This window comes from Mizuhopecten yessoensis, unplaced genomic scaffold (genome assembly GCF_002113885.1).
Source record: "Mizuhopecten yessoensis strain PY_sf001 unplaced genomic scaffold, ASM211388v2 scaffold716263, whole genome shotgun sequence".
Classification (NCBI taxonomy): Eukaryota; Metazoa; Mollusca; class Bivalvia; order Pectinida; family Pectinidae; genus Mizuhopecten; species Mizuhopecten yessoensis.
In genome coordinates, this window is record NW_018480029.1 from 187,758 (window position 1) to 211,612 (window position 23,855).

At 39.1% G+C, this 23,855-nt stretch overlaps 2 protein-coding genes across 2 annotated transcripts in view; both read left to right on the top strand.

Moving 5' to 3' along the window:
* The window catches only part of LOC110442422 (mucin-17-like), a gene marked incomplete at its 3' end in the record, with an annotated part of 36,396 nt that extends 16,071 nt beyond the window's left edge, over window positions 1-20,325 (top strand). Inside the window, exons 6-17 of the mRNA XM_021486018.1 lie at window positions 1,275-1,368; window positions 1,765-1,842; window positions 3,615-3,754; window positions 4,965-5,014; window positions 5,847-5,952; window positions 9,466-9,636; window positions 11,718-11,862; window positions 12,510-12,626; window positions 15,483-15,534; window positions 16,832-16,999; window positions 17,613-17,795; window positions 19,172-20,325. Coding sequence (XP_021341693.1) covers window positions 1,275-1,368; window positions 1,765-1,842; window positions 3,615-3,754; window positions 4,965-5,014; window positions 5,847-5,952; window positions 9,466-9,636; window positions 11,718-11,862; window positions 12,510-12,626; window positions 15,483-15,534; window positions 16,832-16,999; window positions 17,613-17,795; window positions 19,172-20,325 — 2,458 coding nt within the window. The remainder of the gene's footprint in view (window positions 1-1,274; window positions 1,369-1,764; window positions 1,843-3,614; window positions 3,755-4,964; window positions 5,015-5,846; window positions 5,953-9,465; window positions 9,637-11,717; window positions 11,863-12,509; window positions 12,627-15,482; window positions 15,535-16,831; window positions 17,000-17,612; window positions 17,796-19,171) is intronic.
* A 1,033-nt stretch (window positions 20,326-21,358) lies between these two features.
* The window catches only part of LOC110442423, a 13,366-nt gene continuing 10,869 nt past the window's right edge, over window positions 21,359-23,855 (top strand). Inside the window, exon 1 of the mRNA XM_021486019.1 lies at window positions 21,359-21,652. Coding sequence (XP_021341694.1) covers window positions 21,359-21,652 — 294 coding nt within the window. The remainder of the gene's footprint in view (window positions 21,653-23,855) is intronic.

The window sequence follows — 23,855 nt, forward strand, 5'->3', positions numbered from 1 at the left end:
TAATGGATAAATTATATAAAATTCGTCATGCGTCATTTCGGTGATTAGGGATAGCTACAGGTGACCCTCCGTCCTTTTGAAAGATCTAGAGCTGCGGTTTTAAACTGGTGTTAGTGGCAGGGTGTTAGCTGTTACTGATGGATCGGGCAGATTTAAATTAGTCATGTTTAAAAAAAAAATGTTTCAAAAGATTTTCACAATTTTAATGCAAAATTCGCGGATATGATGAAGTTGTTGATGGTAAGAACGGTGATCAGCTTTATCATTTACCGGGATGCACGTAAACACATCCACTTACATGTGTTTTGATTGTTGCCGATACGAGTCCCAGACGCAAAACATGTTTTGATAAAAGAGGATGTGGTAAAGATAATTTTATTGAAATCCTGCCTGTTCCCATCCCTCACCCAATGTAAAATTGGAAACGTCACTTACCCATTGATTACTGTAAAAATCTTAATTTTTTGCCGGCACGAAAAATGTCGCAGTTTTACTTGAATTAATTGATCTGAAGTCAATAGCTGATCATTTGAACAGGTTGGTATGCAGTCTAGAGTTGTATTAAAATAACCCGGATGAACTCGTATTTTCTGTTTTATTGTATCTTTCGATATACTCATTTGTAATGCTCCAATATTAATTTTACCGGATATTTTCACAGAAAAACTGCCAACGAATAAAACGCGAAAAAAGCTCCAAACACAAAACCGACGACTTTTCCAGTAACAATTGGACTTGAGCTTTATAAAAATGGGTTGGAGTCAAGTTTTCGCATTTGATTAACATATTTCCCTGTAAGATCAATGTATATACATGTATTTAGTTACAACAATGATTGCCGAATGGATATAATTTTGACATCTCAAAAAAGAAAAGATTTCAAGAGAGTTGACAGACATTTTCTTATGAAAGTGTGTCCAGTTTGGAAAATATGAAAATGTTTCTTTTAAAGTTGGATTTCTCAATTGCTCAGAAATTAAACGTATCTATGTAATCCACACCGCTTTAAAGGGTGTTTTAATTCAGTATTTAGTAATTTCCTATTTCAATGTTTCTCTCCCCCTTTTCTTTTTATGAATTTAATTTGATTTCTTCGATTTTTTGTATACTTTTTGTAATATTGTCTTATATGAAGCTATTCAACTTCGAGCCGTTGACATAGGTACCATCATGAATACTGTTGGATTTGAATATGACGTCATATACATTGTGGCAGCATACATATTTTGAATTAGTGGTCGGTAACTGAGAATAAATGTTATCTGTTTCAACAGTTGGTATGACGTCAGCACGGCCAGTTCCTCTGCCGCCAAGGACCTCGTAGCAAAGCAGTCTATTCTTCAATTCTACGCTTACGTCATCAACGAGGTACAATTTACATTGTACATCTAACTTCGCCGTCATCGAAAAACACATTATTCCTATACGTTTTCAAGTTTTCCAAAAACAATAATAAAAAAATCCTAAGCCTCAGTCTGCAAATTTTCTTTAAAACAACCATGTTTTTTTTTGTTTTTTTTTGTTTTTTTTAAATTTTAACTCCACCCCGTACTCGTCTTTCAAGTAAAATATCCGACTCCACGTAGAAATGGCCTCGAATACCACTAATGTTAAAGTTATCATGTAATATTCAAGTTGCATATCTTAAATGTAGGGTACATGTATTTACTGCGGTAGTCAGGAATGAAGGAGTTATGTCAATACTCTGTTACATTTTATACCATGGTAACTGTTGCTATAACTACGACATCTGTTTACTTACAGCTAGACATGAAGTATAGTAACCTGCAGTCCTCAACTATCTCCATTGATGTGGTGTTCGCCGGTATCGTGATCGCTGACGTAAGTACCCGTATGTAGCCTCTTGATCGCCATGTAGATACCCGTATGTAGCTTTGTGTTCGTTGCGTAGATACCCCGTATGTAGCCTCGTAATTGTAAATGAAGAGACCTGTATGAAGCATTGTAATTGTCTTTGAAGGTACCTGTATGTAGCTTCGTAATAATGTATGAAGATTCTCGTATGCTTTCTTGTTATTGTGTATGAAGGTACCCATATGCAGCCTCGTAATATTCAATGAAGGTACCCCTATGCAGCCTCGTAATATTCAATAAAGGTACCCCTATGCAGCCTCGTAATATTCAATGAAGGTACCCCTATGCAGCCTCGTAATATTCAATGAACGTACCCCTATGCAGCCTCGTAATTGTCTATGGATGAACCCGTATGTAGCCTCGTAACGGTCAATGAAGGGACCTGTATGTAGCCTCGTAATATTGAATAAAGGTACCCGTACGTAGCATCGTAATTGCCAATGAAGGTATCCGTATGCAGTCTTGTAATTGTCTATGAAGGTACCCGTATGTAGGCTTGTACTTGTCTACGAAAGTACCCGTATGTAGTCTTGTAACTGTCTACGAAAGTACCCGTATGTAGTCTTGTAACTGTCTACGAAGGTACTCGTATGTAGTCTTGTAACTTTCTACGAAGGTACCCGTACGTAGTCTTGTAATTGTCTATGAAGGTACCTATAGGTAGCATCGTTATCGCCACGTTGGTACCGGCAACTAGCCTCGACATTTTCAATGATGGTTTTCGAAAATAGCCTTGTAATTGGCTATGAACATTTCCTGCTTAAAGCGTTGTGATTGCGTAGCGTATGATACTAATTGATCGCCTCTAGATGAACCCGTGACTACTTTTATTATTGTTGACGAAGTTACTAATGTAGACACGTTAATCCGGACCACTCGCTAGAGAACCTGCCCTGGTCAGAGAGATCCGAACTATTCGCGAGGATATCCGAGTTAACGGTTCAGAAAACTCCGGACTTCTCATTTGCAAATCTAGACTAGTCACTAAAAGATTTCGGAATTTTCGCTAGAGAATCTAGACTGGTCACTTTGTACAGGGTCCGGACTACTGTTAAGAGGCATCCGGGTTCATCAAGAACACGTCTACTGTTCCACGGAATAAGGACTCCACACAAGAGAACTTCTATATACTGCTTAGAGGAATCTCCTTTATGTGGATCCCATCGTCGATACTCCAGTGGTTACCCTCAGTTACGCTCTCTGCACCAGTGGAATATGACAAAATCAAAAAGACATGCTGCTAGCTATAAGATATGTCTCAGGTAAAAAAAGAACACGACCAATTGCTAGGCTGATACCTGTCCCTGGAAGAAGAGGAGCGACGTCCGACTTCAAAGCCAGTAACCGCGATATTCTTTTGATGTACATCAAATAATCAACCTAGTCTTTTTTGATCACCCACAACGTTGCACACACTGAGCCTTCGATTTTGTCATGACATATTCCAGGGGTGCAGAGTGCGTAAGTGAGCGTAATCCCTGGAGTATCAAGGATGTGTGGATCATTATCATCTAAAACACTTACTAGCCGGACAAATGAAGCTGAAGTTAAATATCATGGTTCAATATCTATTATATTTTTTATTTATAAAATAGAGCATCGGTGTTGATAAGGTTTCATTGTGCAGATCATGCTTACCCCTAATATAGTTTGACCTATCTGCTACGCGCTGACACTGAGGATGTCCTGTGCCATTGCAATGCTCGATTTCTGACATCAATGTGTTTCTATTTATACAGACTGTGGCTAGCTCAAGCTGGACAGAGGACATCGTGTCCGATGGAAAGGTGGACGTAGTGAACGCTCTGTTGAACTTTAGGACGTGGCACACGAGCGCTTCTGGTCTTCCCGGACACGACCATGCCATGCTGTTTTCAAAGTACGTCACTGTGGCTTTGCATAAAGTTGGAATAATTACATGAATATAAAAGCCAGTCGCTAGGCTGATAACTGTTCACGTGGACGTCAAGATAATATAAATTGAAAACTGACATTTTTAATAAAAAAAAGAACGGAAAATATTTCTGAGTTAAAAAAAACAACTGGTATATGAACCAAACTGTTTTAAACCCGCCAGATGTGTTTGTCCAAGGACCTTTTACATTATATTGCCCTGTGTTGAATTCTCACACCTGTTGTAGGCCAATCAATCTACGCTTTAACATCACATTTATAAGCTAAATAAAAAAAATCACAAAGATGTAGATATAATTGTTTTAGTATTCCGAAACATATCCACCAAAACCAACCTAGTTGGGAGAATATTAAAAAGATCGTTTATTTTACCTGTTTTGAAGTGTGGTATCCACATTATGGTAATACGGAGTATGGGAAATAAAAAAAGATCGCGGAAAAAGACCAGCTGAAGTTCGTTTCAAATTTTCCAAAAGTTGCATCGAAAGCTATGTATTGAAGAATATGTATTGTATCATTGATAAATTGTATCACTACGGCTTAAAGTCGTTCTAAAACTGCAGATACACGATGCATCTGCTTTTGTTGCGATTTTGAGATAGATAATCAACTCTTTGGCCATATTTACCGGTTTAATATAATTATTTGGATTCATCATGGTGAAAAACGAAAAATAAATTATGTAGCAACATGTTATATATTTAGGCCAGTTTTGGCCCTATATACAATACATAAAGCATGTTCTGCAAGGTTGATTTTTGTAGACTGTTTTCCGTTATAGTAAACTCTTATAGATTCATCATTGTCCAAAATAAATAAATAAATAAATTCTGTTTCATTATTTTTATGTTGTTTGACCATTTCGGGGTACGATGACTATTGAATGCTACCACACATTTTGCCTAGGGTTGATATCGCTATCTTGTTCAAAAGCGAAAACGTAACTTTATCATTAACTCATTCACCCCTGAAGACACATTTGAACTCTTTCAATTCAAAGGTTGGAATAGTTCATTATGAAATTTCAGGGGTGAATGAGTTATTAACCGATATATCTGCTTATTTTGTAACAAGTGAACACATGCAAACTTTAACTATAACGGTTTATGATATCTAAATGACTGATAAATGAGTTATGCATAATCCTAGAAAGAAATATTTATTTCTATTTTCAGGTATGATTTCACGTCGACCGTCGATGGAATCGTGTCTAGTGGTGTAGCTGGTACGTTACAGTTCACAATATCACACCAGTGTAATAGAGTCAGTCGAATTTCCATCCTGTGTGTTCAGTTTTGACGAATGTACATGTAGAGATACGATACATTAAAACTCAACACACAAGATTAAGTTTCTTATCGCAGGCGCCTTTTGTCCGTCCTCGGCGAGTCCTCCGTAATACTTCCGATTTTTTTTATTATTCCCATCCCTAAGAGGTCGTGAGGTTTAATTCACAGGTGCAAATTGGCTGATAATTCACGAATCTTCTTCTTTAATTCCCTAAATTCTAGAATCAATTACTCTGCACGGATGGAAAGGTTCTAAGTTGCTTTATTAGGAATTTTAATTTAATGAACCCCGGAAAATCCATTTCTTTCGGTAAAGGGTAAAATTTGCATTACTTTGTGCGAGGAATTAACCCGTTTTGGCATATTTTGGTTATTTATGGTAGGAAATAATTAAAAACTGTTTGAAATAACGCCTAAAAATAAGTTTTATTTAAAAAATTGAGTACCTTGCCAAAAGCTAGAGTCTGAGGGGTTTTACATAAGGACTATAAATAGGTCTATTCTCGAATATCATACGCAGACATTCCAGAATGAAAGAATCTTTCAAGGATTGAAATGTCTTCAGGTGTTTTATCAAAATGAGGAATTTCATTATCCCGACCCTTTCTATCAATCCCCATTTGAAATACGTGTACCAGTTTGATTTTTTAGTACATAATAATAAGTAAAAATAAATGATAGAAAATGAAATAAAATACATAAACAAATGGTTTTTCGTTTAAGCTATTAATATGTATTAATTTGAATACTTATTTCCTTGATCACCAGGTTTGGCGTTCAGGCCTGGGGTGTGTAAAACCAGCATGTTGTCCGTTGTTGAAGATAGATTTAACTACAATATGATGACCATAGCGGCACACGAGCTAGGACACAAGTGAGTTACACCATACTCTACTTCCCCCAGTCCAAAGGCCCCTCCTCTACCTTTACTACCTCTCCCCTACCTTTACTACCCCTTTCACTACCTTGACTACCCCTCCCCTACCGTTATTACCCCTCCACTACCTTTACTACCCCTCCGGTACCTTTACTACCTACCTTACTATCCCTCCCCTACCTTTACTACCCCTCCCCTACCTTAACTGCCCCTACCCTACATTTACTACGCCTCCCCTTCCTTTACTTCCCCCTACCTACCTTAACTACCCCTCCCCTACCTTAGCTCCTCCTCCCTTACCTTTACTGTCCCTCCCCTACCTTTACTACCCCTCCCCTACCTTTACTACCCTCCCCTACCTTTATTACCCCTCCCCTACCTTAACTTCCCCTCCCCTACCTTTACTACCCCACCTCTACCTTTACTGTCCCTCCCTTACCTTTACTGTCTCTCCCCTACCTTTACAACCCCTCCCCTACATTTACTACCCCTCCCCTACTTTTACTTCTCCTCCCCTACCTTTACTCCCCCCCCCTACCTTTATTACCCCTCCCCTAACTTAACTTCCCCTCCCCTACCTTTACTACCCCCCCCCTCCCTTAGCTCCTCCTCCCTCACCTTTACTGTCCCTCCCCTACCTTTCCTACCCCCCCCCTACCTTTACTACCCCACCTCTACCTTTACTGTCCCTCCCCTACCTTTACTCCCCTCCCCTCCCTTTACTTCCCCTCCCCTACCTTTACAACCCCTCCCCTACCTTTACCTCCCCTCCCCTACCTTTATTACCCCTCCCCTACCTTAGCTCCTCCCCCCTTACCTTTACTGTCCCTCCCCTACCTTTCCTACCCCCCCCCTAATTGACTCTATCACCAACACCCCTCCCATACCTTTACTTCCCCTCCCCTACCTTAGCTCCTCCTCCCTTACCTTTACTGTCTCTCCCCTACCTTTACAACCCCTCCCCTACCTCTACTTCCCCTCCCCTACCTTTACAAATCCTCCCCTACCTTTAATACCCCCTCTCCTACCTTTACTCCCCCTCCCCTAATTGCCTCTTTCATCAACACCACTCCCCTCCCTTTACTACCCCTCACCTAATTGACTCTATCATCAACACCCCTCCCATACCTTTACTTCCCCTCCCCTACCTTAGCTCCCCCTCCCTTACCTTTACTGTCTCTCCCCTACCTTTACAACCCCTCCCCTCCCTTTACTTCCCCTCCCCTACCTTTACTACCCCTCCCCTACCTTTACTACCCCTCCCCTACCTTTACTACCCTACCCTACCTTTACAACCCCTCCCCTACCTTTACTTCCCCTCCCCTACCTTTACTACCCCTCCCCTACCTTTACAACTCCTCCCCTACCTTTACTACCCCCTCTCCTACCTTTACTACCCCTCCCCTAATTGACTCTTTCATCAACACCCCTCCCCTACCTTTACTGTCCCTCCCCTACCTTTACTACCCCTCCCCTACCTTTACTACCCTACCCTACCTTTACAACCCCTCCCCTACCTTTACTACCCCTCCCCTACCTTTACTACCCCTCCCCTAATTGACTCTATCATCAACACCCCTCCCCTACCTTTACTACGCCTCACCTACCTTTACTACCCTCTCCCCTACCTTTACTACCCCTACCCTACCTTTACTACCCCTCACCTAATTGACTCTATCATCAACACCCCTCCCCTACATTTACTACCCCTCCCCTACCTTTACTACTCCTCCCTTACCTTTATTACTCCTCCCCTACCTTTACTACCCGTCCCGTAATTGACTCTATCATCAACACCCCTCCCCTACCTTTACTGTCCCTCCCCTACCTTTACTACCCCTCCCCTACCTTTACTACCCCCTCCCCTACCTTTACTACCCCTTTCACTACCTTTACTACCCCTCCCCTACCGTTACTAACCCTCCACTACCTTTACTACCCCTTCCGTACCTTTACTACCTACATTACTGTCCCTCCCCTACCTTTACTACCCCTCCCCTACCTTTACTACCCCCTCCCCTACCTTTACTNCCCCTTCATTTACTACCCCTCCCCTACCTTAACTACCCCTTCCCTACCTTAGCTCCTCCTCCCTTTCCTTTACTGTCCCTCCCCTACCTTTACTACCCCTCCCCTACTTTTACTCCTCCTCTCCTACCTTTACTCCCCCCTCCCCTACCTTAGCTCCTCCTCCCTTTCCTTTACTGTCCCTCCCCTACCTTTGCCTCCCCCTCCCCTACCTTAGCTCCTCCTCCCTTTCCTTTACTGTCCCTCCCCTACCTTTATTACTCCTCCCCTACCTTTATTACTCCTACCATACCTTTACTACCCGTCCCGTAATTGACTCTATCATCAACACCCCTCCCATACCTTTACTACCCCGCCCCTACCTTTCCTCCCCCCTCCCCTCCCTTTACTGTCCCTCCCCTTCCTTTACTACCCCTCCTCACCTTTATTGTCCCTCCCCTACCTTTACAACCCCTCCCCTACCTTAAATACCCCTCCCCTAATTGACTCCACCATCAACACCCCTCCCATACCTTTACTACCCCCTTCTACCTTTACTACCCATCCCCTACCTTTACTCCCCATCCCCTACCTTTACTACCACCTCCCCTACCTTTATTACTCCTACCATACCTTTACTACCCCACCTCTACCTTTACTGTCCCCCACCTACCTTTACTACCCATCCCCTACCTTTACTCCCCATCCCCTACCTTTACTTCCCCCTCCCCTACCTTAAATACCCCTTCCCTACCCTAGCTCCTCCTCCCTTTCCTTTACTGTCCCTCCCCTTCCTTTACTACCCCTCGCCTACCTTTACTACCACCTCCCCTACCTTTATTACTCCTACCATACCTTTACTACCCGTCCCGTAATTGACTCTATCATCAACACCCCTCCCCTTCCTTTACTACCCCTCCTCACCTTTATTGTCCCTCCCCTACCTTTATTACTCCTCCCCTACCTTTACTCCCCATCCCCTACCTTTACTCCCCCTCCCCTCCCTTTACTGTCCCTCCCCTTCCTTTACTACCCCTCCCCCACCTTTACTACCCCCTCCCCTACCTTTACTACCCCCTCCCCTACCTTTACTACCCCACCATTACCTTTAATACCCCTCCCCTAATTGACTCTTTCATCAACACCCCACCCCTGCCCCTATCTATCAAACTGGTTTGCGTATTTCTTCATTTTAGTTTACAATCGGAGACTGTTTTCGGACAGCTAAAATTTCATCTATGGGGGTTACCACTATACTCTTCAGAATACAAAAAATTAACGGAACGAATTTATCGCTTAGCATGAAAAATAAATGTGAACTGTTAATTTTATTCTTTTCTGAATATCACGGAGTTCGTGTAGAAAGCATATATTAATACTGAACAATATTTTATTTACGGTAGTACGATGATATCTTCGTTTCGCCTTAGCTGGAAGATTTATTTTTTCCTGATATATGCTCCCTCTCCGATAATCATTTACTTAAATACTTCTTATTTTCAGTATGGGTTCCCCCCATGATGGAATATACAACCTGACCGTATGTGACAGCTCGTTCGGATATATCATGTCTCCGGTTACCTTGACGATGACTGGAGATGACGCTTCAAATCCTTGGATTTTCTCCAGTTGCTCCGTGACGTCATTCGAAGACAATATCGCCACCCTAAATAAGTATGTGGTGATAATAAGCGCAAATAACTTCTTTTAATAGCATTTACCCAATTTGTCATTGACAGTTATAGTTCAACGTGATTTCGTTCACCTGGTGAATTTATATATATTTTTTTTTATATGGAAGTGATAAATCTATCATGGTATTGTATACAAATGATATTTTTCAACCGGAAAAGAATGAAAGTAATTTTTTCTCTTTCTGAAAATATCAAAGTGATATTTTTTCACACGTTAAAGTATAAAAATGAAATATCTTCCATTCGAAGAAAGAATAAATTGGAACTTTCACTAAATGGAATTTAAAGAAAGAGATAACTTTTACCTGGTAATAACGAAATAGTCCTTTACCTAATGAGAGTATATACGTGATATCTTCCACATTGGACAGCATAAAGGGGATAACTAGATTGAATAAGAAAAGTGATAAATTTCACCAGGTAAAAGTTCATCATCTGGTGAAATACATAAATCTGACTAATGACTGATCAAATCAAACAACAAAATGGAGACTGTCGCTACCTGTCTCACGTTAGTTGCAGTGAGCAGAACTCGATTACGAGTGCTTGGTCGGACCACATTGCCTCTAGATTATTTAAGAAAACTATGCTGCTTGAAGTATGACTAAGTCAGATAAACAGCACCAAACAGACGATTGATACCGTTAAACAGTTGATAACAACCAACACTTATTTGCAATCTGATTAAAATCATCTGTTACATGGCTCCGCCTGAACATCTGAATGTGCCGCGGTCAGGGGCACGTTCAAGTGACCTTTATATGAACCAATCAGAGGGGCGCTGGCAAAAGTTTGCCAGCGAATCGGAATATCATGGTTGATAGATAAATAGCGAGGGGTATCGAACAGATTAGTTTCCCTAAACAAATATGGCGGCGGGAACTGACGTTTCGACGACGCCAAGGAAAACGTATAAACGTCGCCATACAGTCTTTCTTCACTAATAAAGCTTCGAATATCTTTTTCTGTTTGGGTTTCAGACGATCAATCTCAAATAACTTTCGCATCATTCTCACCAATGTCCGCCATATTTGTTACAACTCCGAGCGCCCTTTTGAAAGAGGGTCTCTGATTGGTCAAAATTTTATGAGTATTTATAAATATAAAGGTCACCTGTACGTGACCCTGACCGCGGCACACTCAGATGTACAGACGTAGTACGAAGTTAACGAAGCCATGTAACATATGATTTTAATCAGATTGAAAAAAATGTAAAAGTTTCCTGTAGAAAGTTCACAAATACTAGTTTTTGCAAATCAGAAAATATCATGGGGATCCGAGGTTGCTGGATTTACGATATTTGACGTTCATTCTTTACTTTTCTTCCCCCAATATTCAGATTTTCTCTGCTGATATTTTCATCTTTTTTTATATTCATCTTAAGTGACATCTTTCTGACGGTTTGGTAGCCACCTTTTATTATTTTTAAAACCTTTTGATATTTTGAGATTTGCCACTGACCTTCTGCAATTGGGATAATGCATAAGAATAAGAATAAATTTTAACACAAGAATACATTTTAACACGTAGCTCTCAGGGCAAAATGTCGAATCGGGATAAATAAGTTGTTATATAATAATTTACATTTGCAATCCGTGTGGCATTCTTTCGGTCCTTATTGCAAGTGTAAGTTTCAAAGTTTCTTCAATCAAAATGATGAAACTAAATCATTAGCGCCAATAAACGAGTTCCTTTATTTATCTATTTTTATTTATTTTTCAATAATTATTTATCAATCTTATGTGTATGTTCATCATAAAATGTTTATCAACACGATATTTTGAATAATAAAAAAACCAGTCGAAGAATTACAAAACACTTATTTGTTCGTTCCAAGGACATTGTTTAAATTAAACATGGTCACGTCATCGGCTTTGGTTAGAAAAAGAAACCTATATTGAGTCCACCACCAACACATTGCCTACAAAGCCTACAAATTGTTACATGTTTTTACATAATTGTAATAAAACGAGTTTATTAACGTACATTTCTTCCCAAATGAGGCTTGCATGTCTCAAGAGATTCCAAACTTATTTATTATCCCGACTGGCAATGTTACAGTGAAGGAAATAACTGCCTGTTGACCTTGAGTAGCAGTCACGACCCGACGGCCTTGACCCCGTATGACCAGGAGATTCCCGGTCAGCTGACAACAGCTGACGAGCAGTGCGAGCGACTGGAGGGAAGCGGGTCATACCTATGTAGGGTAAGGTGACCTGTATATAATTAAAAGACATTGGGCACCGTTTTACTATTAAATTCTATTTAGGGATATTTTTTGTTTCAAACTGGTGACATCATCTATAAATAAGGCAGATTAGCTAGGTCAATTGATGTTTCTTTCACAGGACCCACTGTAAAAATAAAGCAACAGAATATAGACATACATAACTCATTTGGGAATTACTAAAAACGAATGTTCAAAATCACAATGACAAAAATCGTGTGATTTTAAATGTTTAGCTTCAGGGATCAGGCACGGGTTATTGGAAGTTATCAACGCCTCCTTCCAAAACATATTTACAATTACAATATAACTTAAGTGGATTCTGAATGAAATAATTGATGGATTTGATTCTATAAATACTCCGAAATCAAAATCTACATTCATAGTATCACAATACTATCCATTTGTATCTATAATGCACAACACGGATTAAATTATTTTTAATTTCTTGCATTTATCAAATAAGCTTGCAATGTATTCCAAACCACAGCCCATACAAAAAAACTGAAATATTAATTTAAATGAATTTAGTATTTATCTCTGTTAAATTTACAACTCACACATTGCCTTTGTTGTAATTGGCATGGAATATATTCCTGTAAATTCCGGTCCGGTTTCCGTTTCAGAGATTTTACTCCAAGGATTATTCCACCATGTGTCACACCATGTACTGTCAGGACCTTGCGAGCAATTTCTGCTTCAGCTTCGTCCCAGCCACCGGTACAACGTGCGGTAACCAAAAGGTAATAGCAGTGTCCCCTCAAATGGGTCAAAATATAGGTAGATCAAATACGAACGTACCACAACACACAAGCAGGTGATCGTACCATTAAAACTTTTGTAATATATACAGTATGCAAAATTAAATTACATGTTTTGCCCTCCCAGGACTCATCGGTGATGCTACAGACCAATAAGCCGAAAATCCAAAATTTGTTCAATCAACCCCACTGTTGAAAAAGAAAGGGGGGGGGGGGGGGGGGGGGTATAGAAACTCTTAATTATGTGAAACAAAATTGAGAAGAGGTACTTGTAAAATTCAAATTATATTACGAGTATTGTTAAGTAACTTTTGTGGAAAAAAATATATCAGTTTATTTGCAGCATACACTTCATTTGTGTGGTGTATTAATGAGTGTGTTCTTTTGCAGTTAAAGTATATTCTACGAGTTTTAAGCATTATGTGAAACTGCTTGAAGAAAACAAAATGTAATTGAAAAAAATTGCAATCATGATCGATATACAATACGTTAACAAAATCACTCGCTTCAAAGTTATTTATGGTGTTGTTGGGGTTATTTGAGAGAATAAAATGCGCCACAATTTCGGAACGAAGATGCTGAAGTTTTGGGGTCGTGTCTTAAGATATGCAGCTTGATTTTGATATGCAAAATTATAAAAAATTTGAAAACCGTATTTTGAGTTATTAAGAGTTTAGCGAATTATAATGAAATAAAATATTAGATCATCCGAGTAGGCTGCTGCAAAAGATTGCTAAAATTGGTCTTTATAATTTGTTTGGCCTTTTAGCATATTCATAGGGGTAGAAGATATTTAGCGAGATTGTGCCTTCTACCAAAATGCTTCCGACAAATAAATTATTTTTGTTTGCTGTAATCCTGCCTTTCAAGCAATTGCCAAAGAAGCGTTGTTAAAGTCACTATCCCTCTCTTCGATTTCTTCTTTATTCTCATTTTCCGGCTCCTGTTTCAGGAAATATCCAAATTCATTTTTTATAAAAAAAAAAACACCACCATTTGTGGACGTCACTGCTTCAGTACTGAAAAATACCTCCTTAAAATGATATAAAATGTAAAGAAGTGTTATAACATACAGGTTTGATATTCAATGTTCGTCTAGTAAGTCCTTTGTTTTTTAAGGAGCATTTTTAATATTATTTATGTGATGAAAGTAAAATTTTCAATGTTTGAGACTGTTACTGAAAAACTAATCAATGCAATAGGGTGCAAGCCCATACGATTCAATTTTACAGCATAGTGACGATTTTATTGTCAATTTTTCAATTTAATCATTCAAAATACTTAATTTTTAGAGAAAACAATTATATAGCGCGCAGAAACTATTGTTTGTTTATTTTGTAAACATTAAGCCTGCTTAGAATAAAAAAAGTAAACGGCACAATTATATAGTTAAATAAAGCTTGCCCGAAACTGTAAAAATTGTTTTTAATAAATACCTGATTTTGTACCATTCGATACATACATACCTAAAGTGAAACAAATCCAGATACAGATGATTAACTTTGTTTGGGGGAAATGCGAACAGCATGTCACGGCAATTGATAACGACACATTTCCGTTACGAGTGGAATTCGAACACTATTACAGAAAAGATCGAGAACAGAAGAAATTGTAAGATGTCGCATCACACAATATAAACCTATAATGCTTACAAATGATAATGAGATTAATTAAGATTAAAACAAAAGATAGGTAGTGGTACTGAATTCAATATAATAAAGGTAATAATTTGAATATAACCTATCTATTACATTACAACACTTCAAGCATGTTTTAAATATAGACAATTGTGATAGATAGCTACCACTAAACAGAAATACATTTGCAGAATACTGATTCTACATAAAGATGATTTTTTGTCTCGCCGCGACGAAGTAGCGGAATCGAGACTAAGGTGTTGCTTTACCAGCGGCGGTGGCGTCAACATTAAGTTTTTGCGTTTACGTTCGTTTCACTGAAAGTATAAGTGCTAGATCAACAAAAGTTGGACCATAGATACATCTTAGGTAGTACATCTCAACGCATCAATCAAATGCTGGATGCGGCCTACCTTTCATGGTCCTTTGACTTTGTTTTTGCGTTTAAGTTAGTTTCTCTGACACTATAAATGCTAGACCAACCGAACTTGACATGTGCATTGATGGTCAAAACGGGACACAGGCGAGACATATCAATCCGAATGGCTTGTCTAATACATAAATAAGTTCAACAGGAGATAAGGTTATGTACGTTGGGGTTATCAGCCTCTTGACTAGTATAATCGTTCATCACATCACTATAGTTCTACAGTTGTGATAATTAATCGAATATGCATGATTTGAAAATATGCTGACTTTGAAAATAACCTTTGGATTCTTTTCAGTCAAATATAAATAAAGCCTTCTTCGGAAAGAGGCCGTTGTCAGTATCATGTGACCGGGTGGGATGCTGTGTTGGGTGCCTTCGGCAGGGTATTTCAGTGAGATAGCACTATAAAGTCGGCATCAGATCCGCGCTACATGTATCACAAGGAGGCAAATAAACCAACATGCCATGCTTCCAGCACACACTCACACACACCACACACACAAACACACCAGCATCCATTCACAACACACATAGAGGCACGTCCTCAAATGACCTCAGCTGTTGATAGGACTTTAAACAAGATAAAACCAAACGGTGAAGTCTCAATAGCTTCAAAAATAAGACAGCTATACAAATTGATCGATTTCGAAAATTAGACTGGTATTATACACTAAAACAAAAAGTAATTGGTGGTTTATTTTCGAGATTATGGGGTACTTGTTCACCTTATATGGGTTGCCATTGATTATATAATATCTTGTATTATTACAGTGGTGTGAACGGGGTGTCTGTGTATACAACGCAACAGCGCCAGCTTCCAGCGGTAAGTGAAACAATTTACTGGTACATGACATTTATATTCAAAGCTCATCGTAAACTTCTTTGATTTTTTTCATCGTGATTAATTGATTGGTTTATCAAATCTTTTATAAATCGAACTTTGATTATTTGATGAGTTTTGCTAATCGCGATCATACCACTGCAACTGTAGACTATATTTGATGGAGGATTCATTTTTTGTCTCGGCGCCACGAAGTAGCGGAGGTGAGACTAAGGTTTTGCTTTTCCAGCGACAGCGGCGGCGTCAACATAAAGATTTTGCGTTTAAGTTAGTTTCACTGAAAGTATGAGTGCTAGACCAACCAAACTTGGACCATATATGCATTTTAGGTAGCACATTCCAACCTGTGCATCAAATGCTGGTTGTGGCCTACCTTTGTCAGCATCTCAATCAACATTACGTTTTTGCGTTTAAGTTAGTTTCTCTGAAACTATAAGTGCTAGACCAACCAAACTTGACATGTGCATTGATGGTCATAGCATAGCACGGGCAAGACATACCAATCCGCATGGCTTGTTTGATTAATTGATTGATTGTTTTGCTGTTTGATTATTGGTTGGTTATCTGATTGCTTCAGCTATTCATCAATGGTTAAAGGAGGTTTATCGAATGGTCGAATTAATAAATCCTTGATAGTTTATTAATGCATTGATGCACGTACGTGTTGATAGTCATAGTACAATCGTATGACAACAAATATTGATGACAAGTAGAAGGGGTCCCTTTATGTCTACCCTATTTCTATTTTTATGTAGAAAGAACTAAATACGAAAGATTTATTTATTTAGTAATTGATTTCGGTGTTTTTTGATCTATTGCATTTTTAAACAAATAAAATGGTGGTTAAATGAAATAGTTTACGCTATGCGAGAACGAACCACTACATATTCTCAGCTTTGTATGAAACCTTGTGCAAATTGGATTATTCCGTTGCTATCAATGACGTCGGTCAGCAGCTACGTAATCAAAACATCACATCTGGAGTCATGTTCTGCTGAGTTTAGACCAGTGCGTTATGCTTATGCGATTTGCAAAGTGAAGAGTCGCAGAATACGAAATTCCAGGTTAACGTTTTAAGTTGAAAGACAAAGACACATTTTATCTTCGTATTTTTTAATTATAAACAAATAAATGACCCCCGTTGTGTTTCTGTTTACAAATTTCCCTGCCAGTTCTTCACTTACAATGCTAATTCAAAAAGTTAATAGCATGCTTTTATCAACGAAGATGACGTCATTGTTTCGTGCGCATTTTATATCACGTGACTTGGCCTTTCCAGATGTGTGTCCGTTCGGCAATGAACCCGGGATAGTTCACACTCAGAACGGGGTTTCCTACACCTGTGACCAGCTGGTGGCCACTTTTACTATCGACACCATATGCAAAATAAGTTCCTTCTACAATAAGTGTTGTAGCACGTGCAGCGCTGCTGAAACCAACATACCAGGTACGGTTTATTCCCCTTCAACAAGGCCAATAGTTTTACAAGCTTATTTTAAATCTCTCCTTTCTACTATCTGTTATGCCATGTCTGCTCGACAATCATCCATCCTTATTAATTCACTATGTAAATACGTTTTTCAATTAGGTGCAACACAGTTTATTTTAAGCAGTATAACCTTGACATACTATTTTTGTTTACATGCATCACAAATACGTGTGTCAATAGTTCCTCTGTTGAAATGACGTGTTTCAGTAAAGAAACCAAGCTAATTGTATTTGAAGTATTGATGCTAAATGTTTGATAAATCAATTTATTGATGATGAGAGAAATACATAGCTATTGATCATTTACTTTTTTCGGGAATTCTCGACCACAAAGTGTGTATATACACAAAATGAATCAGAATAGGATAATCCTGAAATGTTTTATATATATGAGACTGAATCTTGTGATAAAGCTGTCAGTGGCAAATGCCTGCTTTACTGACTCCCCTGCCGTCGCCAGTAGCCCTCAGTTTGCAACAATGTCCTCACGATATACCGTCACAAATATCAAAACACAACAGATTGACCCCATTGTACAGGATATATATATCAATGTTCTGTTTCATTCTCAGGTTGTCAGTTTGGCGATACTTCCTCCACTTGTGACGTCACTCAATGTGACACGTATTCTCCTACCAGACTGGATAACTGTTGTGAGACCTGTTATGTTGCGCCAACCACAACTACAACTCCAATAACTACAACTACCATTCCAACAACCACAACTACCATTCCAACAACCACAACTCCCATTCCTACAACTACAACTACCATTCCAACTACCTCAACTACCATTCCAACTACCACAACCACCATTCCAACTACCACAACTACCATTCCGACAACTACAACTACCATTCCAACAACTACAACCACCAATCCAACAACAACAACTACCAGTCCAACAACTACAACTACCATTCCAACAACCACAACAACCATTCCAACAACAACAACTACCAATCCAACAGCTACAACTACCATTCCAACAACCACAACTACATTCCAACAACCACAACTACTATTCCAACAACAACAACTACCATTCCAACAACCACAACAACCATTCCAACAACAACAACTACCATTCCAACAACCACAACAACCATTCCAACAACAACAACTACCAATCCAACTACTACAACTACCATTCCAACAACTACAACCACCAATCCAACAACAACAACTACCAGTCCAACAACTACAACTACCATTCCAACAACAACAACTACCATTCCACATTCCAACAACCACAACTACCATTCCACCAACTACAACTACCATTCCAACTACAACAACTACCAATCCAACAACAACAACGACCAATCCAACAACTACAACTACCATTCCAACAACAACAACTACCAATCCAACTACTACAACTACCATTCCAACAACTACAACTACCAATCCAACAACCACAACTACAATTCCAACAACTACAACTACCATTCCTACAACCACAACAACCATTCCAACAACAACAACTACCAATCCAACTACTACAACTACCATTCCAACAACTACAACCACCAATCCAACAACAACAACTACCAGTCCAACAACTACAACTACCATTCCAATAACCACAACTACCAATCCAACAACAACAACTACCAATCAAACAACTACAACTACCATTCCAACTACCATTACAACTACCACAACTACCATTCCAACAAATACAACTACCAATCCAACAACTACAACTACCAATCCAACAACTACAACTACCAATCCAACAACAACAACTACCAATCCAACAACTACAACTACCAATCCAACAACTACAACTACCAATCCAACAACCACAACTACCATTCCAACAACTACAACTACCATTCCAATAACCACAACTACCAATCCAACAAATACACCTCCCATTCCAACACCCACAACTACCATTCCAACAACCACAACTACCATGCCAACTACCACAACTACCATGCCAACTACCACAACTACCATGCCAACAACAACAACTACCAATCCAACAAATACAACTCCCATTCCAACTACCACCACTACCATTCCAACAACTACAACTACCATCCCAACTACCACAACTACCAATCCAACAAACACAACTACCATTCCAACATTCCAACTACAACAACTACCAATCCAACAGCTACAACTACCATTCCAACAAACACAACTACCATTCCAACAAACACAACTACCATTCCAACTCCCACAACTACCAATCCAACAACTACAACTACCATTCCAACAACCACAACTACCGTTCCCACTACCACAACTACCATTCCAACAACTACAACTACCAATCCAACAACTACAACTACCATTCCAACTACCACCACTACCATTCCAACAACAACAAATAGCATTCCAACTACCACAACTACCATTCCAACAACTACAACTACCATTCCCGCAACCACAACTACCATTCCAACAACCACAACTCCCATGCCAACTACCACAACTACCATTCCAACTACCACAACTACCATGCCAACTACCACAACTACCATTCCAATAACTACAACTGCAATGCCAACAACCACAACTACCATGCCAACTACCACAACTACCATTCCAACTACCACAACTACTATTCCAACAACCACAACTACCATTCCAACAACCACAACTACCATTCCAACAACCACAACTACCGTTCCCACTACCACAACTACCATTCCAACTACCACCACTACCATTCCAATAACTACAACTACCATTCCAACAACCACAACTACCATACCAACTACCACAACTACCATTCCAACAACCACCACTACCATTCCAACAACTACAACTACCATTCCAACAACCACAACTAACATTCCAACTACCACAACTACCATTCCTACAACCACAACTACCATGCCAACAACAACAACCACCATTCCAACTCCCACAACTACCATTCCAACAACCACAACTAACATTCCAACTACCACAACTACCATTCCAACAACCACAACTACCGTTCCCACTACCACAACTACAATTCCAACTACCACCACTACCATTCCAACAACTCCAACTACCATTCCAACAACCACAACTAACATTCCAACTACCACAACTACCATTCCAACAACCACCACTACCATTCCAACAACTACAACTACCATGCCAACAACCACAACTACCATGCCATCTACCACAACTACCATTCCAACAACCACCACTACCATTCCAACAACAACAACTACAATGCCAACAACCACAACTACCATACCAACGACCACAACTACCATTCCAACAACCACAACTACCATTCCAACAACAACAACTACCATTCCAACAACCACAACTACCATGCCAACAACAACAACTACCATGCCAACAACAACAACAACTACCATTCCAACTCCCACAACTACCATTCCAACTCCCTCCAACAACTACAACTACCATTCCAACAACCACAACTTCCATGCCAACAACAACAACTCCCATTCCAACTCCCACAACTACCATACCAACTACCACAACTACCATTCCAACAACCACAACAACAACTACCATTCCAACAACCACAACTACAATGCCAACAACCACAACTACCATACCAACTACCACAACTTCCATGCCAACAACAACAACTACCATTCCAACTCCCACAACGACCATTCCAACTCCCACCACTACCATTCCAACAACAACAACTACCATTTCAACTACCACAACTACCATACCACCTACCACAACTTCCATGCCAACACCAACAACTACCATTCCAACTACAACAACTACCATTCCACCTCCCACAACTACCATTACAACTCCCACAACTACCATCCCAACAACTACAACTACAATGCCGACAACCACAACTACCATGCCAACGACCACAACTACTATTCCAACAACCACAACTTCCATGCCAACACCAACAACTACCATTCCAACTACCGCAACTACCATTCCAACAAACAAATAGCATTCCAACTACCACAAATACTATTCCAAACACCACAACTACCATTCCCACAACCACAACTAACATTCCACCTACCACAACTACCATTACAACAACCACAACTACCAATCCAACAACTACCACTCCAACAACCACAACAACCATTCCAACAACCACTACTACCATTCCAACTACAACAACTACCAATCCAACAACCACAAGTATCACAACAGTGGTCCCTACAACAAGTATCGCTCGTAGGCGGCGACGACGGGGCTCAATCCGATTTAACATTGTGATCGCTATTTCTATAAACATTGAGGACAACTACCATTCCAACACCCACAACTAACATTCCAACTCCCACCACTACCATTCCAACTACCATTCCAACTCCCTCCAACAACTACAACTACAATGCCAACAACCACATCTACCATACCAACTACCACAACTACCATTACAACAACCACAACTACCCTTCCAACCATCACAACTACCATTCCAACTCCCACAACTACCATTCCAACAACAACAACTACCAATCCAACAACCACAAGTATCACAACAGTGGTCCCTACAACAAGTATCGCTCGTAGGCGGCGACGACGGTGCTCGATCCGATTTAACATTGTGATCGCTATTTCTATAAACATTGAGGACAGAAATAGCGACGCTTTCAAAACTTTGGAACTGCGGATTATTGTTATTGTAAGTACTGTTTTTTTATATCAAGTTTATTGAACTGTTGGTGCCCTTTTTGTTAGTTTGATTGATGGTGGGTTAATTTAATGTCTGAATGATTGATAACTATTTTGGTGATTCGTGTCTTTCTTTAAATGGATATGTTGTTCAGTACCCTTCTAAAATATGTCGTCCTAACCATCTTATATACATATGTATAAATATGTAGTATAATAAACATAGATATATAACCGACCATGTACAAAGAAATAGGTACAAGATATCTCAACTTATCTACACCTTTGTCTTATATTTATGCAACCTCTCTGAGCGTAAGAAATAGTACATTTAAATAATTTTGAACTTAATATTGTTATTTTTGGAAACATATATTCCTTTTAAATTCTTAAGCGGGCATTCATAGCATAAGTGATAGGTCTTTTTGCATGGATTTCCAACGGTGGTCGAGTGTTTAGCAGTAGCCAGGTACTGGCTGCATGTCGATGGTTTTCTCCGAGTACTCCGACTTTTCTCCTACACCTAAACCTGGCATGTCCTTATATGACCATAACTGTAAAAAGGGCGTATACACACAAACAAACCAAACAAGCCAAACAAACCAAACAAGCCAAACAAACCAAACAAACCAAACAAGCCAAACAAACCAAACAAACCAAACAAGCCAAACAAACCAAACAAACCAAACAAACCAAACAAGCCAAATGGCTGCAATCTGTGCTGTCAACGATTCTAGTCCGACTTGATCTAGATCATAGTGCAAAGGACTACATCGATTTGTATTCCGTCTTTGCGTATTGCAGAGTTATCTGCTCTTGTGAGAAGGTATTGATTGTTACGTCATTAGTCTGTGTGAGAAAATTACGTCGTTTTCTCAAAAATGTATGACGTTACTCTCACAAACCAATGGCGTAATAATCAATACCTGCTCACAAGAGCAGATAACTCTGCAATACAAAAAGACGGAATAAGCCTTATGTGTGGAATACTCAGTTTCTCCAACAAAATTCAAATAGGTGTGAAGTTTAGAGACCAATGAAGACTGGAAGCGATTTAGGGACGGCAAGGACATCGCAGTTTTCTCTAAATTAATATTCACGTGGGGTGTTGACAGTAAAATGGGAAGAAAATGTTGTTAAAAGTTTAAAAGTGAAATCTTAAAATTATTACTGTTTCTGAGTCGATAGATTTGTAGTATCATCTCTATGTAGTGAGAATAAAAGCAGTTCCATAATCCATCCCTGGGGAATTCCCGCCTATATAAAACGTAGAATGAAAGACGAGATATGAATGGATACCTTTTGGTGTCTTTGATACATATTCCCCAGATAATCCGCACCAGTTTTTGATACATAAAAAGCAAGGCATATCATGGTACATTTCAATGCAAGTGATATCCTGTACTATCCTATCCTACGCCCAGGCATAACATATCAATTATCATTATCTATCATTATATTCATTATTGTTTATCATATTATTGCATTATTTTGACAAAAAAATATCAAAGTAAAAAAAGATACACAAAATATGTCAAAAGGGAATTGATATTGCAAAGGGAGATATATTTGGAATCGTATTTTCGCTTTTGCACTTGTGTGCCATTTTAATAAATACTTTTTTTAAAAAATGGCGTTAAAATGTTATTTCTGAAAAAGGCACAAAGTCACTTTTTTGCTGTACTGGATAGTGTTTTCATAAATCCAAGAAAAAGCGGTGCGCAGTATGAGAGCATGTTGTCCATCTATCCGTTAAACAAGCATTGACCGCTAATAGCCCCACGGGAACGCTGTTTTTAGCTCAGATATTCTTTCAAATCAGCATCAATTCAACCTGTAACTTTCAACACAATTTCAAAGAGTATCAAACGAACAAATAAAAAAAATATATAGATCAATTTGGAAGTGTTAATGTTGATGAAATTCCGTTTAAAACCGTAAGAGTTGACGAAATTTCCTTTTAAAGCGTTACTGATGACGTAATTTCATTTTAAAGCGTTACTGTTGACGAAATGTCATTTTAAAGCGCGACTATTGACGAAATTTCATTTTAAAGCGTTACTGTTGACGAAATTTCATTTTAAAGCGTTACTGTTGACGAAATTTCATTTTAAAGCGCGACTATTGACGAAATTTCATTTTAAAGCGTTACTGTTGACGAAATGTCATTTTAAAGCGCGACTATTGACGAAATTTCATTTTAAAGCGTTACT